The sequence below is a fragment of the Staurois parvus genome, unplaced genomic scaffold, assembly GCF_062004578.1.
Source record: "Staurois parvus isolate SC_StPar_1 unplaced genomic scaffold, SC_StPar_1.0 ptg000196l, whole genome shotgun sequence".
In the NCBI taxonomy this organism is placed as follows: Eukaryota; Metazoa; Chordata; class Amphibia; order Anura; family Ranidae; genus Staurois; species Staurois parvus.
This window is the reverse complement of record NW_028317992.1, coordinates 3,527,501-3,550,000: the sequence shown is the minus strand read 5'-3', so window position 1 is coordinate 3,550,000 and position 22,500 is coordinate 3,527,501. Positions and strand designations below refer to the sequence as shown.

Sequence of the window (22,500 nt, the reverse complement as noted above, 5' to 3'; positions counted from 1 at the left end):
GTTTTCTGCTGGACACTGATAGAAGTCACAAGACTGCTCTAACTGCTGATGAGAAAAGGTTTTTTAGCAGTTTATATTTACTAAAATAATTGCATTTTCATGTTCTATGTACTGTGGGAGACCAGATATAATGAATGCAGGGTCCTGGGAGACGGGATATAGTGAATGCAGGGTATGGGGAGACCAGATATAGTGAATGCAGGGTCTGGGGAGACCAGATATAGTGAATGCAGGGTCCTGGGAGTCCAGATATAGTGAATGCAGGTTCCTGGGAGACCAGATATAGTGAATGCGGGGTCCTGGGAGACCAGATATAGTGAATGCAGGATCCTGGGAGACCAGATATAGTGAATGCAGGGTCTGGGGAGACCAGATATAGGGAATGCAGGGTCCTGGGAGAACACATATAGGGAATGCAGGGTCCTGGGAGACCAGATATAGTGAATGCATTGTTCGGGGAGACCAGATATAGTGAATGCAGGGTTTCGGGGAGACCAGATATAGTGAATGCAGGGTTCGGGGAGACCAGATATAGTGAATGCAGGGTCCGGGGAGACCAGATATAGTGAATGCAGGGTCCGGGGAGACCAGATATAGTGAATGCGGGGTCCAGGGAGACCAGATATAGTGAATGCGGGGTCCTGGGAGACCAGATATAGTGAATGCGGGGTCCTGGGAGACCAGATATAGTGAATGCGGGGTCCGGGGAGACCAGATATAGTGAATGCAGGGTCCTGGGAGACCAGATATAGTGAACGCGGGGTCCGGGGAAACCAGATATAGTGAATGCAGGGTCCGGGGAGACCAGATATAGTGAATGCGGGGTCCGGGGAGACCAGATATAGTGAATGCAAGGTCCGGGGAGACCAGATATAGTGAATGCGGGGTCCTGGGAGACCAGATATAGTGAATGCGGGGTCCTGGGAGACCAGATATAGTGAATGCAAGGTCCGGGGAGACCAGATATAGTGAATGCAGGGTCCGGGGTTTAGTAACACTTTAAGCAATAATTCTGTGATCTTATCATGTCGTTTAGACTCGTTATACATGAATAGCTTTTGTTTTTCTTCTTTTCCAGACTATACAGAAATTAGCCAGCCAGTACTTGAAGAAAGAGTGGCCTGTGTTAAAACCAGATGAAAGGAGTGAGTACAGGTAAGGACTTTCCGGCACACAGTTTGGAATAGACCCATGCAGGGGAGATTCGGAGTCTGCTCCCTATCCTATTATTGCAGCTCTTGAAGGCAGGCTCACATTTAGCATCTGCTACACCTCTTCAGTACCACCCCGTAGTCCCTCTTCATTTCCAGGACATTTTCCAGTTTCCAGTGCTTTGATAGTTTGATTGACAGTTCCTCTGTCATGCAAAACTGTACCCAAATTAATCTTATAACTTTTTGTTTTCTGTACAGATAGAACTTTCTTTTGGTGACATTGAAAGCAGAACCACACTGTATCTGAGCACCACACACCAGGAGTGCTGCTTGTTTTATTGTTAATATTCAGCGCAAACACCCCCAGATATAGTGAATGCAGGGTCCGGGGAGACCAGGTATAGTGAATGCAAGGTCCGGGGAGACCAGGTATAGTGAATGCAGGGTCCGGGGAGACCAGGTATAGTGAATGCAGGGTCCGGGGAGACCAGGTATAGTGAATGCAGGGTCCGGGGAGACCAGGTATAGTGAATGCAGGGTCCGGGGAGACCAGGTATAGTGAATGCAGGGTCCGGGGAGACCAGGTATAGTGAATGCAGGGTCCGGGGAGACCAGGTATAGTGAATGCAGGGTCCGGGGAGACCAGGTATAGTGAATGCAGGGTCCGGGGAGACCAGGTATAGTGAATGCAGGGTCCGGGGAGACCAGGTATAGTGAATGCAGGGTCCGGGGAGACCAGGTATAGTGAATGCAGGGTCCGGGGAGACCAGGTATAGTGAATGCAGGGTCCGGGGAGACCAGGTATAGTGAATGCAGGGTCCGGGGAGACCAGGTATAGTGAATGCAGGGTCCGGGGAGACCAGGTATAGTGAATGCAGGGTCCGGGGAGACCAGGTATAGTGAATGCAGGGTCCGGGGAGACCAGGTATAGTGAATGCAGGGTCCGGGGAGACCAGGTATAGTGAATGCAGGGTCCGGGGAGACCAGGTATAGTGAATGCAGGGTCCGGGGAGACCAGGTATAGTGAATGCAGGGTCCGGGGAGACCAGGTATAGTGAATGCAGGGTCCGGGGAGACCAGATATAGTGAATGCAGGGTCCTGGGTTTAGTAACACTTTAAAGGGCAGAATGGCTGCCCAACGGTACTTTATCCAGTGCCATTTATAAACTGCACTGGATATGAAAAAAAATTACATCACTTTTTTGTGATACTAAAGTCTTCGGGGTTTTTTTTCCCTTAAATAACAAACATGTTATACTTACCTGCTCTGTGCAATGGATTTGCACAGATCAGCCCAGATCCTTCTCTTCTTGTGTCCCCCGCCCAGCACTCCTGGCCCCTCCTTCCTGTGGGGTGCCCCCACAGCAAGTGTCTTGCTATGGGGGGCACCTGAGCAGGCACGCTCCTGAGCCGCGGCTCTGCCTGTCCATTCCCACACAGCATCGACTCTCCTGATTGGCTCACTGGCTGTGATTGATAGTAGCCAATAGCTCCCTCTGCTGCCTCAGCCAATCAGGAGTGAGCTCACTGCAGGGACAGGCTGCTCAGCTAAAGGGAGAATCTGAAAATAACAACCTTGTCACATTAACCATCGTTGGCATCACTAAAACCTGAAGGAAAAATCTTCTACATCCATTTCCTCATCGACCAGATAAGCGAGGACTCACTTTCTGAAGAAACTCCTTCACCTTTATACCAATTATCAATCAATCTATGCAATGTAATCTGTGTATCTGGAAAAGAGGGTTATCTTGGTGAATTGGAGGAGGTGATTGTCATCGAGTGGGAGTTGATGATCTTCTCTTTAACCACCTCCCGCTCACCATATAGTAATATGATGGACGCAAGGCGGTTCTCTCATTCTGGGAGGACGTCATAAGATGTCCTTCCATTCTAACCGCGTATGCGTGGCTCCCGAAGGTGTCAGCTCGGTCATGTGATCAGCTGTGTCCAATCACAGCTGATCACATGTAAACAAGGAAATGGCAGTTATCTGCATTTCTCTCCCCACGAGCTGTCACACTGACAGCTCATGAGGAAAGGAGAGCCGGTAATCAGCATTCCTCGAAGGGGACATCTACACAGATCATCAGAGCACTGATGATCAGTGTACCCAGATGATCTGTGTAAGCCCCAGCAGCGCCACCTGTCAGTGTCCATCAGTGCCAGCTCTCAGTGTTCATCCATGCCACCTGCTGGTGCCCATCAGTGCCACATGTCAGTGCCCATCTGAGCTGCCTTTCAGTGTCACCCATCAGTGCCAGTCAGTGCCACCTATCAGTGCCGCCTATCAGTGTGCATCAGTGCTGCCTATCAGTGCCATATATGAGTGCTGCCTTTCAGTGCCCATCAGTGATGCCTGTCAATGCTCATCAGTGCCACCTATCAGTGCCCATCACTGCAGCCTCATTAGCGCACATCAGTGAAGGAGAAAATCACTTATTTACAAAATTTTATAACAAAAACTAAGAAAAAAAGTTATTTTTTTCAAAATTTTCAGTGGTTTTTGGTTTAAGAAAAAATTAAAAATCCAGAGGTGATTAAATACCACCAAAATAAAGCTCTATCTGTCACAAAATAATGCTAAAAATGTCATATGGGTACAGTGTTGCATGACCGCGCGATTGTCATTCAAAGTGCAACAGCGATGAAAGCTGTAAATTGGCCTGGGCAGGAAGGGGGTATAAGTGCCCAGTAGGCAGGTGGTTAAGCGATTTAGCCAACCATGAGAATGGGAGGCACAGCTATGTGGTGAGTGCACGGCCGAAAGGGGAACACCACATATTTTGCACACGTTTTGATTTCTCTTGGAGAATTTGAAGACTTATGGGCCTACTAAGGAGTTTTTTGGCCTTTTTCATTATGAGTTTTACTTTGATTTTTATGTTTATGCTGTCTTGCGCTACTGAATCACTTTGAAGTTTTTAAGAAAATTTGTAGCACATACCGAAAATACCTGTTGATCTGGCAAGCAATGCAGTGTCCGCAAGCCTTACCTTTTTATAATGTAAACTACTAAATCCATCAATCCAGTATAAAATGTTGATAAACAAGCTGGACTTTAAACATGTCTGTCTTTGTTCAACTACTTGCCAACCGCAGATAGCCGAATGACGGCTGCACTGCAGCCGGCCAGTTCTGTGAGGGCGTCATATGACGTCCTCCCAGAACGTGCTCTCCCGCACGCTCCCAGGGGCGCGCACCCGGCGATCTCCGTGATCGCTGTGTCCTACAGAAACAGCTGATCACGTGATGATCACGCCTTTTACCATGTGATCAGCTATGTCCAATGACACGCTGATCACCGGGAAATGCAATTGCTGGTTCTCGGCTGCACTTTCCTCACGCTGTCAGAGCGTGAGGAAATTACTGCCGAGAACCAGCAGTTGTCAGAGCGGGGATCGGCACTGATGATCAGTGCCCTGATGATCGGTGCCCAGCAGCACCGCCCACCTGTTCCCAGCAGTGCAACCACCTGTGCCCAGCAGTGCCTACCAGTGCCACCTACCTGTGCCCAGAAGTGCCACCCAGCTGGGCCCACCAGTGCCCATCAATGCAGCCCAGCAGTGCTGCCAGTCAGTGCCCAGCGGTTGTGCCAGTCAGTGCCCAGCGGTTGTGCCAGTCAGTGCCCAGCAGTGCCGCCAGTCAGTACCTAGCAGTGCCGCCAGTCAGTGCCCAGCAGTGATGCCAGTCAGTGCCACCTATCAGTGCCGTCTATCAGTACCCATCATCAGTGCCGCCTATCAGTGCCGCCTATCCGTGACATCTCATTAGTGCTGCCTATCAGTCCCCATCAGTGCCGCCTATCAGTGTCCATCAGTGCTGCCTCATCAACTTACATCAGTGAAGAAAAATTATCTGTTTGAAAAATTTTATAATAGAAACAAAGAAACTTTTTTTTTTTTTTTGTCAATTGTCAAAGTGTGACAGCGCTGAAAGCTGAAAATTGGCCTGGCAAAGAAGGGGGTATAAGTGCTCGGTAGGCAAGAGGTTAACAGCCATGGCTGCCCCCATAGATACAGTAGACAAATTACCGTAGCCATACAAGGAGGAGAAGTGTTATTTACAAGATCACCAGGTGAAAACAAAGAAAAAAAGTGTGAAAAAAGAAAACTTAATGTATCCATCACATCTGAGGACCAATAATGAACGCCCTCGTAGTCCATTCATTCTTCCTCCAGCTTTGTAACTGAAAGCCTGTATAGAGGGATGGGCACAAAGCTGGAGGGATAGTTTGCAGGAGCCTGACATTGCACCCAGGATTGACTGGTTGCAGGTCCAATGCTCTGCAGGCTCCTAAGAAGGAAAAAAAATTAAAAATGCACTTTTTTTTTTAACCAGCATAAACACGTGCATATTTTTTGTAAGGTGAACTTCGCCTTTAATGGAACACAATGCATTGAATAAATGGAGCACAATGCATTCAGGTGACCCATTTTTCTGTATCCCTTTGCTTTGTGGTCTTTAGGTTGGTTGCACAATGTATATATTGGCCTGCCCTCCACTGCCGTGTTTTATTGGTCTCCTGTTAAGAGTTTAGAACAGATGAGCTGCGAAGACGTATAGATTTTCCCAGCGGCTGCTCCAGACACAATGGGATGTTTTAATAAGATGTCTTGTTCCGGTCACTTTATGATCTAGTAATGAAATCCCTGTGGATCTGGGTTGTGGTGTGCGGTGTATCTCTTTCAGAAAGAAATGGGACACACATTTGTTGCAGTCTGTTTTGCGGCTGGCGTCGGCTATTCCGGTCCGTAGTATCTATTCCGCTCCGTAGTATCTATTCCGCTCCGTAGTATCTATTCCGCTCCGTAGTATCTATTCCGCTCCGTAGTATCTATCCCGCTCCGTAGTATCTATCCCGCTCCGTAGTATCTATCCCGCTCCGTAGTATCTATCCCGCTCCGTAGTATCTATCCCGCTCCGTAGTATCTATCCCGCTCCGTAGTATCTATTCCGCTCCGTAGTATCTATTCCGCTCCGTAGTATCTATCCCGCTCCGTAGTATCTATCCCGCTCCGTAGTATCTATCCCGCTCCGTAGTATCTATTCCGCTCCGTAGTATCTATCCCGCTCCGTAGTATCTATCCCGCTCCGTAGTATCTATCCCGCTCCGTAGTATCTATCCCGCTCCGTAGTATCTATCCCGCTCCGTAGTATCTATTCCGCTCCGTAGTATCTATTCCGCTCCGTAGTATCTATCCCGCTCCGTAGTATCTATCCCGCTCCGTAGTATCTATCCCGCTCCGTAGTATCTATCCCGCTCCGTAGTATCTATTCCGCTCCCTAGTATTACACCTCTGGCACAGATAGTGAAGGGTAGCAGGTGTTACACCGTACACAATACACACCAGGACGGCCATTCTTTCCACAGAGATGGAAGGTCCTGTAGCTGCATTTCTTCCCTCTTGCCAGTAATGAGAGAAGAGAATTGTATTTTACTTTAAAATGACTTCTAGGAATGTATAGTGTTTTTGTATGGTATTTAGTATGTTTTAGATCCTGGGAGTGGGCAACTGCAGCTCTTTAGCTATTGTGGAACTACATGTCCCATGAAGCCTTGCAAGAGTGGCAGTTACAAGCTTGACTCCCAGAGGCATGATGGGAAGACTAACCGTTACTAGCAGAAGCAAGATGAGACTTGTAGTTCTGCAGAAGCTGGAGGGCCACAGTTTGCCCACCCCTTTTTTTTGTTTTTTGTTGTACTGAAACGTTAAAGTGATATTAAAGGTGAAATATTTTTATTATTATTATACAGTATTTATAAAGCGCCAATAGTTCGCTCAGCGCTGTACATTACAAAGGGGGACAGAACATGTGACAGAACAATACCAATACAATGCAAAACATGAGGGGATTGAGGGCCCTGCTCTTTCCAGCTTACAATCTAGGAGGGAGGGGAGTGGTACAGGAGGAGATAGCTGTGGGGGATGGAGTGGTAGGAAGAGTGGAGGAGGTCAGCAAGTTAGCAGGGGGTGGGGTAGGCTTCCCTGAAGAGATGGGTTTTCAGGGTGCACCTAAAGGAGAGGAGAGTAGGTGATAATCTGATGGGCTGGGGCAGGGAGTTCCAGAGGATGGGTGACACCCTGGAGAAGTCCTGGAGGCGGGCATGGGAGGAGGAGACCAGGGAACTAGAGAGAAGGAGGTCTTGTGAGGAGCGGAGTGTGCGTGTGTTGGGCGGTACTTGGATATTAGGTCAGTGATGTAGTTCGGGTCAGTATGGTGGACAGCTTTGTACGTCAATGTTAGGATTTTGAATTTGATCCGTTGCGCAATCGGAAGCCAGTGGAGGGATTGGCAGAGGGGGGTGGCGGAGATGGAGCGGTTAGAAAGGTGAATGAGTCTGGCAGCCGTATTCAGGATCGACTGAAGCGGGGATAGCCTGTGGCGAGGCAGGCCAGTGAGGAGGGAGTTGCAGTAATCGAGTCGTGATATGATGAGGGAGTGGATGAGCTGTTTAGTGGTTTCTGGGGTTAGGAACGTGCGGATTTTGGCGATGTTGCGGAGGTGGAGTCTGCACGAGTTTGTTAAAGATTGGACTTGGGGTTGAAAGGATAGGTTGGAGTCCAGAATGACACCAAGTACTCTGGCCTGCGGGGCGGGTTTGATGGTGGCGTTGTTGGACATGATGGAGAAGTCAATGGGGGGTGGGGTCCGGGCTGGGGGGGAAGACAAAAAAACTTGGTTTTGGAGAGATTCAGTTTAAGGAAGTGGAGCGACATCCAGTCTGAAATATAGCAAACATGTCATATTTGCTTGCTCTGTGCAGTGGTTCTTCTTGGATCCCCCGCCTTCTGGCCCCTGGCTTGCGATGGGGGCACCCAAGTAGGCTCACTCCTGAGCCACTGCTCTGCGTGACCATTCACACACACAGCTGCAGCTCAGCATTACCACCTCTCTCTCCTCATTGGCTCACTGGCTGTGATTGGCAGCAGCGGGAGCCACAGTCTTGGCCTGGAGAGCCAAGGCTCCCATGCACATCGCTGGATCACGATCAGGTAAGTATTAAGGGGGCTGTTGCACAAAGAAGGTTTTTTTATCTGCATGCATAGAATGCATGAAGGAAAAAAAAAACATTAAGCCTTTACAATCATTTTAACCCCTTTACGCCGGCCGCACACAAATGTGCGGCCTCCCGGTGTCTGGGCCTAGACGCCGAGTGGCCGCACATTTGCGTTCATGTAACAAAAAACATATGCGCTGAGAGCGCACCCCCTGCACGCTCCCAGCACACATGTGCGGTACTCACGGAAAGGTCCCGGTCTGCTGTTTCGATCGGGACCTTTCCCGATTACGTGACTGCCAAGACGACGCGTCACGGCAGTCACATGATCCCTAAACCACACCCCGCCTCCCGACGTCTGTAACTCTTAAAGGGCCGGGAGGCACCGGCGGGAAGGGGTTAAAGCTGAATTCCAGACAGATTTAAACAAATGAAAAGCAACACTTTATTCATTAATATATCAGTAAATGTTAAATTTATTTTTAAATGCAGGCATTGTAAGTACCTGAACTTGACCTGGTGTCACCCTCTTGCAATCCCTGTGCAACAGGGCTGGAGTATAAGAGAAAGAAGCAGTACAATGAGCCAACCAGTTCATGTGCTGACAAGAGAAGCATGCTGATAGGAGGAGAAAGCAGAGAGACACAGATGAGCTCATCACTGAGCTGCTTCTTATTTTACTGTCCAGTCACAGGCTAAAGGTGGGTCCAGAATGACATGGGCTCAAAGGAAATGGGTTAAATAATACTGGCCAATAGACTCAGGACATTTAGCAACAGACAAAACGTTACAGTAATGAGTGAATATTTCTACAAAAACTGGTTTTGCTATCCTATCTTTTAACAGGCTATTCATTTTTTTTTTCATCTCATGTTTGGCTGGGGTTCCACTTTAACCCTTTAACAATCTAAACAAAATTAAGTTTTTACTGGAGTTCTGTTTTAAATCATCAGAGTTCTTAAATAGTAACTCCACTTTTGTTGAGGAAACAAAATCCCCTCTGGGTCATCTATTTATTGACTTTGCAGGGATTTCTTTTGTTATTCTGAAGGAATAACTGTTTGTCTGTGTCCATGTGCAGAGTGAATCTGTATGGGATTGGTTTCATAATTATCAGTCAGCTGCTGCACCTGTAGGGCTCTTCAGAAAGTAGCAGGGTCTGCATCCCTATAGACGTGATTTCCCTTTGGGAGTATCTCACCAAAAATGACATTTCTGTTGCAGGGGATGCCCAAAATCTTGTATCTTAGTGCAGACTTCTAGTAAAATCAGTGAGCCAATCACCCAAAGGGGAAATGACATTTCTGGGGAAGTTCTGTACACCATCTGTGTGCAGAACGCATCCAGGTTGCCATATCGCATAGAAAATTACAGCCCTGCAGATTGAAAAGGAAAGGTAATTTTTATAATTCAATGCCAATATGACTGGAGCAATTGTATACACTATTTTTGTTTTTTTCCCCCATGAAAGTGGAGTTATCCTTTAAATCTAACACGTCTCATTTATATTAACCTTTCTTCGTAAGTGAGATGCTTTATCCCAGACCAAATGTCTGTGCTTTCATGATCCTCTTGTAAATATAATGGATTCTGGGAGGGGAGATCATATGTAACATGATAACATTGGAAGACTCGGACAGATAAAAGTGCTGTTTTACAAAAAAATCAGACCTGCTACGTCCGTGTGACATGTTCTGTCATTTAATAACCAGTAGAGCCGCACAGCCCATTGTTAAAACACAAATATTGCAGCAAAGGCTGGTTTTCTACTGTATGTCCTGTAAACCCAGCATTGTGAAAGAAAGGCGACATGTTATGCTTGTCAACATTACAAATAATTGACCATAAAATCATTATGATTTCACATTTGAAGTGTGCTACATGACAGAGATCACTGGCTGACACTTTTTTTCATTATTTTAGGCTTCATTCACACTTGTGCGACTTCAAAATCGTGTGATTTTCATTGCGACTTTACAGTGCGACTTGATGCAACTTTGACACAAGTTTGGATGAGTACGACTTTGGCTTTGACCAAGGATGATTGTTTCTGCTGTAAAAAGTCAACACAAGTCACATGTACAGTGGGGATCGAAATTTTGGGCACCCCAGCTAAAAATGTGTATTAATGTGCATAAAGAAGCCAAGGAAAGATGGAAAACTCTCCAAAAGGCATCAAATTACAGATTAGACATTCTTATAATATGTCAACAAAAGTTAGATTTTATTTCCATCATTTACACTTTCAAAATAACAGAAAACAAAAAAATGGCGTCTGCAAAAGTTTGGGCACCCTGCAGAATTTATAGCATGCACTGGCTCCTTTGCAAAGCTGAGACCTTCCAGTGTCATGGATTGTTCTCAATCATCGTCTGGGAAGACCAGGTGATGTCAATCTCAAAGGTTTTAAATGCCCAGACTAATCTGACCTTGCCCCAACAATCAGCACCATGGGTTCTTCTAAGCAGTTGTCTAGAAAACTGAAACTGAAAATAGTTGACGCTCACAAAGCTGGAGAAGATAGCAATAGTCAATATCCTCTGTTCGGAATGTAATTAAGAAATGGCAGTCATCAGGAACAGTGGAAGTTAAAGCAAGATCTGGAAGACCAAGAAAAATATCAGACAGAACAGCTCGCAGGATTGTGAGAAAAACAATTCAAAACCCACGTTTGACTGCACGATCCCTCCAGAAAGATCTGGTAGACACTGGAGTTGTGGTACACTATTCCACTATAAAGAGATACTTGTACAAATATGGTCTTCATGGAAGAGTCATCAGAAGAAAACCTCTTCTACGTCCTCACCACAAAAATCATAGTTTGAACTTTGCAAATGAACATATAGACAAGCCTGATGCATTTTGGAAACAATTTCTGTGGACCGATGAGGTTAAAATTGAACTTTTTGGCCGGAATGAGCAAAGGTACGTTTGGAGAAGAAGGGGCACAGAATTTAATGAAAAGAACCTCTGTCCAACTGTTAAGCATGGGGTTGGATCAATCATGCTTTGGGGTTGTGTTGCAGCCAGTGGCACAGGGAACATCTCACGAGTAAATAAAATTTCAGCAAATTTTGGATGGTAACTTGATGCCATCTGTGAAAAAGCTGAAGTTAAAGAGAGGATGGCTTCTACAAATGGACAATGATCCTAAACACACCTCGAAATCCACGGGGGATTACATTAAGAGGCGTAAACTGAAGGTTTTGCCATGGCCTTCACAATCTCCTGACCTCAACATAATTGAAAATCTATGGATAGACCTTAAAAGAGCAGTGCGTGACAGACAGCCCAGAAATCTCAACTGGAAGACTTTTGTAAGGAAGAATGGGCAAAGATACCTCAAACAAGAATTGAAAGACTCTTGGCTGGTTACAAAAAGCGTTTACAAGCTGTGATACTTGCCAAAGGGGGCAGTAGAAGATATTAACTCTGCAGGGTGCCCAAACTTTTGCAGACGCCATTTTTTTGTTTTCTGTTATTTTGAAAGTGTAAATGATGGAAATAAAATCTATTTTTTGTTGACATATTATAAGAATGTCTAATCTGTAATTTGATGCCTTTTGGAGATTTTTCCATCTTTCCTTGGCTTCTTTATGCACATTAATACAAATTTTTTGCTGGGGTGCCCAAACTTTCGATCCCCACTGTATATCATTCAGGTGCAACTTTCATGGGACTATGTAGGATTTACATTAAAGTCTATGGCCCTCAAGTTGCATGAAAGTCCAACCAAAGTAGTGCAGGAACTACTGCCAAGTTTCTCAGATATGAATGGTACTTATTGTGAAACATGGGCTGCGACTTGGAGTCCAAAGTCGCATGGTAAGTCGCACAAGTGTGAATGGGCTCTTAATGTTTATCAATCTAGTAAGCAGCAGAAACTTCTATGGATCAGGAGAGCATGCGCTGCACTGGATAATTCAGAGAGCATACACTGCAGTGGATAAGTATGGATGAAAACTTACACACTAACAGTGTAGGGCTTCTCATTCTTTTTTTATTCCTGACACCCTTTAAAAGTATTCAAAATCTGGTGGCACCCCAGATACGGTCATGGCCAAAAATATTTGTACCCCACCACTTCCCCCAGAAAATTGTTGCAATTGCAAATGTTTAGGCATTCTCATGTGTATTTATTTTGTTTGTATTGGTATGACACAAAAAAAGTGTAGAAACAAAAAGCCAAATCTGACATTCCACGCAAAACCCCAAAAATGGACCAGACAAAATTTATTAGCACCCTCAATTTAATATTTGGTAGCACACACCTTGGAAAAGATAATTGAAATCAACTGCTTCCTGTAACCATCAATGAGTTTCTTCCACCTCTCTACTGGAATTTTGGACCATTCTTTTTTCGCCAACTGCTCCAGGTCTCTTAGATGGGAAGGGTTCCTTTTCCCAACTTCTGTTTTGAGATCTCCCCACAGGTGCTCTGTGGGATTGAGATCTGGACTCATTGGCCAGTTCAGTACTCTCCAGCGCTTTGTCTGAAACCATTTCTGGGTGCTTTTTGACATGTGCTTTGGGTCATTGTCCTGCTGTAAGACCCATGACCTCTGACAGAGACCCAACTTTCTGACACTGGGCCCTACATTGCAGCCCAGAATTCTTTGGTTGTGTTCAGATTTCATAATGCCATGCACACGTCAAGACATCCAGTGCCTGAAACAGCAAAGCAACCCCAAATCATCAGTGAACCTCCACCATGTTTGACTGTAGGGACTACAGTCTTGAAAGATCTAATTTCTTTTTCTAAAAACAGTAGAATGATGGGCTTTACCAAAAAGCTTGTAATTTTGTTTCGTCTGTCCACAGCTCATTCTCTCAAAAGGATTTTGGCTTCCACTGGTAAGTTTTGGCAAACTCCAATCTGGCTTTTTTATGTTTCTGTGTCAGCAGTGGGGTCCTCTTGGGTCTCCTATTCATTCCGCCTCATTCAGATGGCGATGTATAGTGTGAGGTGACACAGTTGTACCCTGTGCCTGAAGGTCAGCTTGAATTTGCCTGGAAGTTGATCAAGGTTTTTTAGCCACCATTCAAATAATCCTTCGTTGCAGTCTTTGATCAATTTTTTTCTTTCATCCACGTCCATTAGCTACAGCGTCATGGGCTGTAAACTTCTTGAAAATATTACACACAGTGGACACAAGAACATTAAGATCTCTGGAGATGAACTTGTAACCTTGAGATTGTCCATGCTTTTCCACAGTTTTTGTTCTCAAATCCTCAGACAATTATTTGCTGCTCTTTCTCTTCTCCACGCTCCATATGGCACACAGAGAGACACAACAGAAAGGTTGAGTCCATTTTTCACCATTTTAACTGGCTGCCGGTGTGATTTCTAAATTGTCAGCACCTGTTAATTGATACAGATGAGTTTAATTACAAATTGCAGGAGCATCACAAACTTGGAATGCAATTATTTCTTACAATTTTGAAAAGGTGCCAATCATTTTGTCCAGTCCATTTTTGGGGCTTTGCGTGGAATGTGTCAGTTTTGGCTTTTTGTTTCTCCACCTTTTTGTGTCATACCAATACAAACAAAAGAAATACAAATGACAATGCCTAAATATTTGTAATTGCAACAATGTTCTGGGCAAAGTGGGGCATTATCTGATAGAAATGCAGGGGTGCCAATATTTTTGGCCATGACTTTAAATGTTTCTTATCAATTAGAAACCTGAGCCTGGGGCGATGCACACAACCACCATGATGACATTAACTTCACATCAGAGGTCTACCCTTAACATCCACGTATCCCCCCCCCGCATCACATCAGAGGTCTTCCCCCATCACATCAGAGGTCTTCCCCCATCACATCACATCAGAGGTCTTCCCCCATCACATCACATCAGAGGTCTTCCCCCATCACATCAGAGGTCTTCCCTCATCACAGCAGAGGTCTTCCCCCATCGCAGCAGAGGTCTTCCCCCATCGCAGCAGAGGTCTTCCCCCATCGCAGCAGAGGTCTTCCCCCATCGCAGCAGAGGTCTTCCCCCATCGCAGCAGAGGTCTTCCCCCATCGCAGCAGAGGTCTTCCCCCATCGCAGCAGAGGTCTTCCCCCATCGCAGCAGAGGTCTTCCCCGATCGCAGCAGAGGTCTTCCCCGATCGCAGCAGAGGTCTTCCCCCATCGCAGCAGAGGTCTTCCCCCATCGCAGCAGAGGTCTTCCCCCATCGCAGCAGAGGTCTTCCCCCATCGCATCAGAGGTCTTCCCCCATCGCATCAGAGGTCTTCCCCCATCGCATCAGAGGTCTTCCCCCATCACATCAGAGGTATCACATCAGAGGTCTTCCCCATCACATCAGAGGTCGTCCCCTCCCCAATCGCATCAGAAGACCTGAGGTCCCCCCCTGTACATTAGTCACTCTTTTACAATCACAAAGTCCCCTTTTTTCATCAGGGCCCTCCTTTTGGCTTGAGCAGCGGGACAGAGGGTGGGTGGTGAAGGAGGTCCGGAGGATGCAAACTTCCATCTTTTGAAAGTTGGCAGCAATGTCACAATCCCATATAAGCATGTAAATTAAAATACCAAATAGGTCAGCGCTAAATCATACATAAGACCTTCAAATGTGACCAAATAATAATATACAACGTGAAAGTCTTTTATATAATCTCCCTGAGGAAGCCCCGTGACCCGTCAACGAAACACGTAGGGGTGAGGCTTACTGGATGATGTCATCATGCCCAGAAATACAGGAAGTAATGGTATCAGAGCTCTGTGAGGGACTGTATTGTGGTGCTTGCAAGCACCTGAACAATGTTAGTGTGTTTTTTGTTTTGTTTTTTATGTGAGAGGTTGTGAATAAAGAAATTAAGGATAAATCATTATTTTAGTCTTTTTTTTTTTTTTTATATATATGCATCTGGCTGAGTGGAGGAGAGAGTTGGAAAGGGAATCTTAAAGAAGGATCTGCAATTACTGGAAAGATCTTTTAGCTTGTGGCTAAGTGTAGGAAGACATGCCATACCAGCTGGGGACCACCAGATTGACATCATGGTGAATTAGAAGCCCGTTTAATGGGGACCTGAGCCTATTTTGACCCTACATAAGGTGTAAGGTCAGTTGCTTCAGGTTAGAGTACAACTAGTAATGGTGTGAACACGGTAGTGACAGCAGTTATAATTAGAAGGTTTCACGGGTGGGAAGTGAAAAAAAAACTATTACGTGAGAGACTTTTTCATGTTGTATATTATTATTTGGGCATTATATGATTTAGCGCTGCACTATTTGGTATTTTAATTTGTGTTTTTTACCATTTTTTTCTTTCTTTAGGAAGTTTAAGAATAGAGGTGTAGTGTGACAGGAGTCATTTTGGGTTGGAGGCCCATGGAACACGGCTCACTGTGGAGAGGTGGGGAGACCCCTGCCTCAGCTCCCCATATCCCTCTTATGTATAAGTCACCCTGTGCCTGTTAGGGGTACAGGGTGATCTGTACTAATATTGGGGTGGGGGTTGTTGTTTGTCTAATGCCATGTGGTTGCATCCCATTGTTCTATTGTGTGTCTTGCTTGGGAGCAAACTATTATGGGATGTATGTGTTTGTGTATTGGCTTGGTGTGGGGGTGTCTACAGCAGCCCTCCCTCCTGGTGGGACTGTTTGTTGGTGTGTCTCTTGTTAGTAAATGTAGATTGCCCCGCCCTGTGTCATTATGCGGGGGGGGGGGTTGTTCCCTTGAATGTATATATCTTGTATCTGTGTTAAAGTAGTCTACTTCCTGGTTTTACTTCAAGACTTGTGTCGTCTAGTCTTGTATGGTCAGCAGTGGTGTATGTGGTTGGTGTTCAGACGGGGAAGCGGTAGTCTAGCGGAAATACCCAAGTGCAGGCGGGGTCCGGTTCCGTTACATATAGATATTGTGAATGAATACTATATAGATCTTCTCCAGCCAACAGATGGAACGTGGGACTCCTTTTTACATGTGTGCTAATTTCTATTTTATGCAGTGTTGTAAAAAGCCTGTTGTCTACAGAACTCAATAGCTCAAGCTGCAATTTAGATACACAAGTGAATGAGATGGAGTGGTGTTGAACTGCTCAGTACATTTAATCAGATGAGGCCACCTGGAAAGAGAACTACTTTTTGTGAGCTATCTTTTTAAAGCTAAAGTGAAACCTTATAATACAGTCCTCCCCTCCTCAGAGAACACGCTGAATACTCACCTCTCATGCTGTTCATACTGCTGATCTCTGCTGTAGTAAAGCGATATCCGTGCCTGAAGAGCCTATAGAAGCTGATGCTTGATATTACCCTGTCATCACAGACTTGCTTGCCAAAAAAAGTCTAGCCCTGGAAACCAAAAGGCACAATATTTAATTTTCTGATGGCAGTGTATCGAAATGCTTCTGCTTCACTGCTCCCTGGTCACTGCAGATATTTCACTGGATATTCCCCCACAATGGCTCCTACCACCGGCTTGTACGTCCTCTAATGACATACCAGCTAGTCAGGGGAGCAGACATTTTTTCCAGACATGGCCTCTGTAAAGGTAAGTATAGCGCCACTTCCTTTACAGGACTGGTCTTCTTTTGTTGTGGTAGCAGAGTCCCCTTAAGTCCAACTTCAGGCAGCTAAAAAAGTATCCCTTTCAGTAGGCTGTACTTGCACTGCAAGGGTTACCTGCTTATTCTAGTCTAGGGAAAAAAAAGATTTACCGTATTTTCCGGCGTATAAGACGACTTTTTACCCCTTGATAATCTTCTCAAAAGTCGAGGGGTCGTCTTATACGCCAGTATACGGCATGCTGACACTTTTTAGGGGGGTGGCGCGGTGCCGCCGCTGCCCCCCCCCCCCCCCCTTCCAACGGAAGGGACACTAAGTACAGGGATGGGCAGGGGCTGCTGTTTCTTACCTGGCTCCGGTCCCACGACGATCCAGTCCAGGAAGCACGGCTGCTCCTTCATTCAGTTCGGCCGCTGGATGTTCGCGCAGCTGCTTGGCTCCGCCTCCTCACGGGTGATTGGCCGTCAGAACTGTAGCTCAGGAAAGGCACACAGGCGGCCAATCACCGGCGAGGAGGCAGAGCCGAGCGGCCCCACGAAAATCGAGTGAAGGAGCGGCCGGTAAGTGTGCTGTGCAGAGGTGCTCCTGCAACCACATATGCTGGCTGCAGCAGCACCATACTGGAACAGGGGTCAGTAAGTGTCATTGGTATCAGTGGGAGGAATAGTGCCCCATCATTGGTGTCACTTATATCAATGATGGGGCATTATTCCTCCCACTGACACCAACAATGGGGCACTTTTCCTCCCCCCCCACTGACACCAGCAATAAGGCACTATTCCCCCCCCCCCCCCCCACTGACAACAGCGATGGGGCATTATTCCTTCCCCCCCACTGACAACAATGATGGAACACTATTCTTTCCCCCACTGACACCAATGTTGGGACACTATTCCTCCCACTGACACCAATGTTGGGACACTATTCCTCCCACTGACACCAATGATGGGGCACTATTCCTCCCACTGACACCAATGACGGGGCACGATTCCTCCCACTGACACCAATGACGGGGCACGATTCCTCCCACTGACACCAACGATGGGGCACTATTCCTCCCACTGACACCAACGATGGGGCACTATTCCTCCCACTGACACCAACAATGGGGCACTATTCCTCCCACTGACACCAACGATGGGGCACTATTCCTCCCACTGACACCAACGATGGGGCACTATTCCTCCCACTGACACCAACGATGGGGCACTATTCCTCCCACTGACACCAACGATGGGGCACTATTCCTCCCACTGACACCAACGATGGGGCACTATTCCTCCCACTGACACCAACGATGGGGCACTATTCCTCCCACTGACACCAACGATGGGGCACTATTCCTCCCACTGACACCAACGATGGGGCACGATTCCTCCCACTGACACCAACGATGGGGCACTATTCCTCCCACTGACACCAACGACGGGGCACGATTCCTCCCACTGACACCAACGACGGGGCACTATTCCTCCCACTGACACCAACGACGGGGCACTATTCCTCCCACTGACACCAACGACGGGGCACGATTCCTCCCACTGACACCAACGACGGGGCACTATTCCTCCCACTGACACCAACGACGGGGCACTATTCCTCCCACTGACACCAACGACGGGGCACTATTCCTCCCACTGACACCAACGACGGGGCACGATTCCTCCCACTGACACCAACGACGGGGCACGATTCCTCCCACTGACACCAACGACGGGGCACGATTCCTCCCACTGACACCAACGACGGGGCACGATTCCTCCCACTGACACCAACGACGGGGCACGATTCCTCCCACTGACACCAACGACGGGGCACGATTCCTCCCACTGACACCAACGACGGGGCACGATTCCTCCCACTGACACCAACGACGGGGCACGATTCCTCCCACTGACACCAACGACGGGGCACGATTCCTCCCACTGACACCAACGACGGGGCACGATTCCTCCCACTGACACCAACGACGGGGCACGATTCCTCCCACTGACACCAACGACGGGGCACGATTCCTCCCACTGACACCAACGACGGGGCACGATTCCTCCCACTGACACCAACGACGGGGCACGATTCCTCCCACTGACACCAACGACGGGGCACGATTCCTCCCACTGACACCAACGACGGGGCACGATTCCTCCCACTGACACCAACGACGGGGCACGCGTCCTCCCACTGACACCAACGACGGGGCACGCGTCCTCCCACTGACACCAACGACGGGGCACGCGTCCTCCCACTGACACCAACGACGGGGCACGATTCCTCCCACTGACACCAACGACGGGGCACGATTCCTCCCACTGACACCAACGACGGGGCACGATTCCTCCCACTGACACCAACGACGGGGCACGATTCCTCCCACTGACACCAACGACGGGGCACGATTCCTCCCACTGACACCAACGACGGGGCACGATTCCTCCCACTGACACCAACGACGGGGCACGATTCCTCCCACTGACACCAACGACGGGGCACGATTCCTCCCACTGACACCAACGACGGGGCACGATTCCTCCCACTGACACCAACGACGGGGCACGATTCCTCCCACTGACACCAACGACGGGGCACGATTCCTCCCACTGACACCAACGACGCGGCACGATTCCTCCCACTGACACCAACGACGCGGCACGATTCCTCCCACTGACACCAACGACGCGGCACGATTCCTCCCACTGACACCAACGACGCGGCACGATTCCTCCCACTGACACCAACGACGGGGCACGATTCCTCCCACTGACACCAACGACGGGGCACGATTCCTCCCACTGACACCAACGACGGGGCACGATTCCTCCCACTGACACAAACGACGGGGCACGATTCCTCCCACTGACACCAACGACGGGGCACGATTCCTCCCACTGACACCAACGACGGGGCACGATTCCTCCCACTGACACCAACGACGGGGCACGATTCCTCCCACTGACACCAACGACGGGGCACGATTCCTCCCACTGACACCAACGACGGGGCACGATTCCTCCCACTGACACCAACGATGGGGCACGATTCCTCCCACTGACACCAACGATGGGGCACGATTCCTCCCACTGACACCAACGATGGGGCACGATTCCTCCCACTGACACCAACGATGGGGCACGATTCCTCCCACTGACACCAACGATGGGGCACGATTCCTCCCACTGACACCAACGATGGGGCACGATTCCTCCCACTGACACCAACGATGGGGCACGATTCCTCCCACTGACACCAACGATGGGGCACGATTCCTCCCACTGACACCAACGATGGGGCACGATTCCTCCCACTGACACCAACGATGGGGCACGATTCCTCCCACTGACACCAACGATGGGGCACGATTCCTCCCACTGACACCAACGATGGGGCACGATTCCTCCCACTGACACCAACGATGGGGCACGATTCCTCCCACTGACACCAACGATGGGGCACGATTCCTCCCACTGACACCAACGATGGGGCACGATTCCTCCCACTGACACCAACGATGGGGCACGATTCCTCCCACTGACACCAACGATGGGGCACGATTCCTCCCACTGACACCAACGACGGGGCACGATTCCTCCCACTGACACCAACGACGGGGCACGATTCCTCCCACTGACACCAACGACGGGGCACGATTCCTCCCACTGACACCAACGACGGGGCACGATTCCTCCCACTGACACCAGAGACGGGGCACGATTCCTCCCACTGACACCAAAGACGGGGCACGATTCCTCCCACTGACACCAAAGACGGGGCACGATTCCCCCCACTGACACCAATGACGGGGCACTATTCCCCCCACTGACACCAATGACGGGGCACTATTCCTCCAACTAATACCAATGACGGGACACTATTCCTCCCACTGACACCAATGACGGGGCACGATTCTTCCCACTGGTGTGCATTGGAAGAGGGGGTAGTCTTATACGGCGAGTATAGCCCAAACACTATATTTTAACAGGAAAAGTAGGGGGTCGTCTTATACTCCGGAAAATACGGTACTTTATATGATCCCGCTTTCCTCCCCACATCTAGACCGGTCCTCACAGCATCTTCTTCCCCTTTCTCCACCGGTCTGGGGTCCTGGTGTGGTCAAGACCAAAGCAGGGTCTACAACCAAAGCTGGGATAGCCCACCGCCGGAGTGTGGGGAGAGTTCTTTGGGCTTTATGGGGGTGTTGATCTCCTGATCCCTCCCGCACTGTGGTTCACCGATCCCTACATCACTGTCTTTATCTTTATCCACAGGAACATATACACGGTATGGAAATCGTTCTTAGAAGGCACAATGCAGGTGGCACAGTCCCGGATCAACATCTGCGAGAACTACAAGAACCTGATCTCCGAGCCGGCCCGGACTGTGAAGCTGTACAAAGAGCAGCAGCTAAAAAGGGTACGGTCTTCCACTTGGTCTTTTATCTTGGGGTTTAGGGTCTGACGTAAGAATATCCTGTTCTAGATTCAGGATCTACAGTAAGTTCCTTTTCTTTTGTAAGATCTATAGTATTGGTATTATTATAGTGTGAAAGTATTTTTGATGTGGCTTTTACTTGTTTGCTGATCCATATTTTGGCTACATTAAATAATTACATTAATATTTCAGAGAAAGGGATTAGTACTTCTGCTTATATGTATACATTTGTAAACCCTCACCTTGTAAAACAGCCCATACACTTTAAAGTTGAAATGAAAGGTAAAACATTTGTGTATAGATATAATAAAAACATTATAAAACCCTTTTTTAAAAAAAAAAGTTATAGCAGGCCCTCTGTTCTCAGTTGCACACAAGAGCTGGGGAGTGGGGGGACATCAGCACACTGATCTTCCCAGTGCAGTGAATTACTCTGCAGGGAGGCGTCAGAACAAGTCTAATCATTGGAGAGTTCCCAGCACGACTAGAGAACTGACCGCGCTGTGCACTCATGCCTAGTTCGGTCCGTTTTTAATAGGAAAGCAGAGGGACTAGCAGGAACACCAGGGATTTCACACAAAAGAAGCAATACAAAGAGAACAGGATACTTTTTCATACAAATACGTGGTACAGCAGGCACATATCAGGAATACGAAATGCTGGGGTAACATATTCATTAAAGCTTAATGTGCTCATATTTTGGCTTCCCTTAAAGCCCCCCCCCCCCCCCTACACACAACCTAATATTGTGCTCATGAAACTATTAATTAAAACATATTTAATGTTATTTTATTGTATTTCAGACCCAGTGATGTCATCACTGGGTCTCTTTGCTACTCTATACAGTGCAGGCAGATCATGGCTGGTGGGAGGGGCCCAGCAGGGTGCTTTATGACAACATCGAAGCACTGCCTCATTGCTTTTTTTTTTCAAAAGCCCACAGCCTTGCAAGCAGTGTGTTGGCTCTTGGTATGAGTTATGCAAATATCAAAAAATGTTTATAGATAGGTGTCAGTCTGGATTTGTGGGCATTGCTAGCTGCCCTAGATAACACCCACATGTGATGTTCAGCTTTTGTGATTGAAAGAACTGAAATCCAAAGAATGAAAGAGGCGGCCAGGGACAGTCAGGCTCCATTTCTAGAAGTGTATGGCCAGCTTTAGACTTCTAGTACTCCAGTGCAAGCTGCAGAATCAATGTGAACACCTGATGGCTTCTGTTTGACATACCCAGTTTGTGCATGGCGGTGTCAATTCTCAGCAAGTGCTGAAAGCGGAGTGCAGGTGACGTGCCAGGCATTTTCTTTCTTCTATTCTGGTGATTTGCAGAAATGACTGTTTTCACATTCTGCCATCATTCTAAGCACCTGCTCCTAGCACCTTGGCTCCTTTAATTTCATCCCTTGG

At 47.8% G+C, this 22,500-nt stretch overlaps 1 protein-coding gene across 4 annotated transcripts in view; it reads left to right on the top strand.

Moving 5' to 3' along the window:
- Positions 1-22,500, top strand: part of FCHSD2 (FCH and double SH3 domains 2) — a 376,810-nt gene that overhangs the window by 188,070 nt on the left and 166,240 nt on the right. For all 4 annotated transcript variants that reach the window (XM_089678013.1, XM_089678011.1, XM_089678012.1 and 1 more), the window contains exons 4-5: positions 1,079-1,155; positions 20,932-21,076. In XM_089678013.1, coding sequence (XP_089534139.1) covers positions 1,079-1,155; positions 20,932-21,076 — 222 coding nt within the window. The remainder of the gene's footprint in view (positions 1-1,078; positions 1,156-20,931; positions 21,077-22,500) is intronic.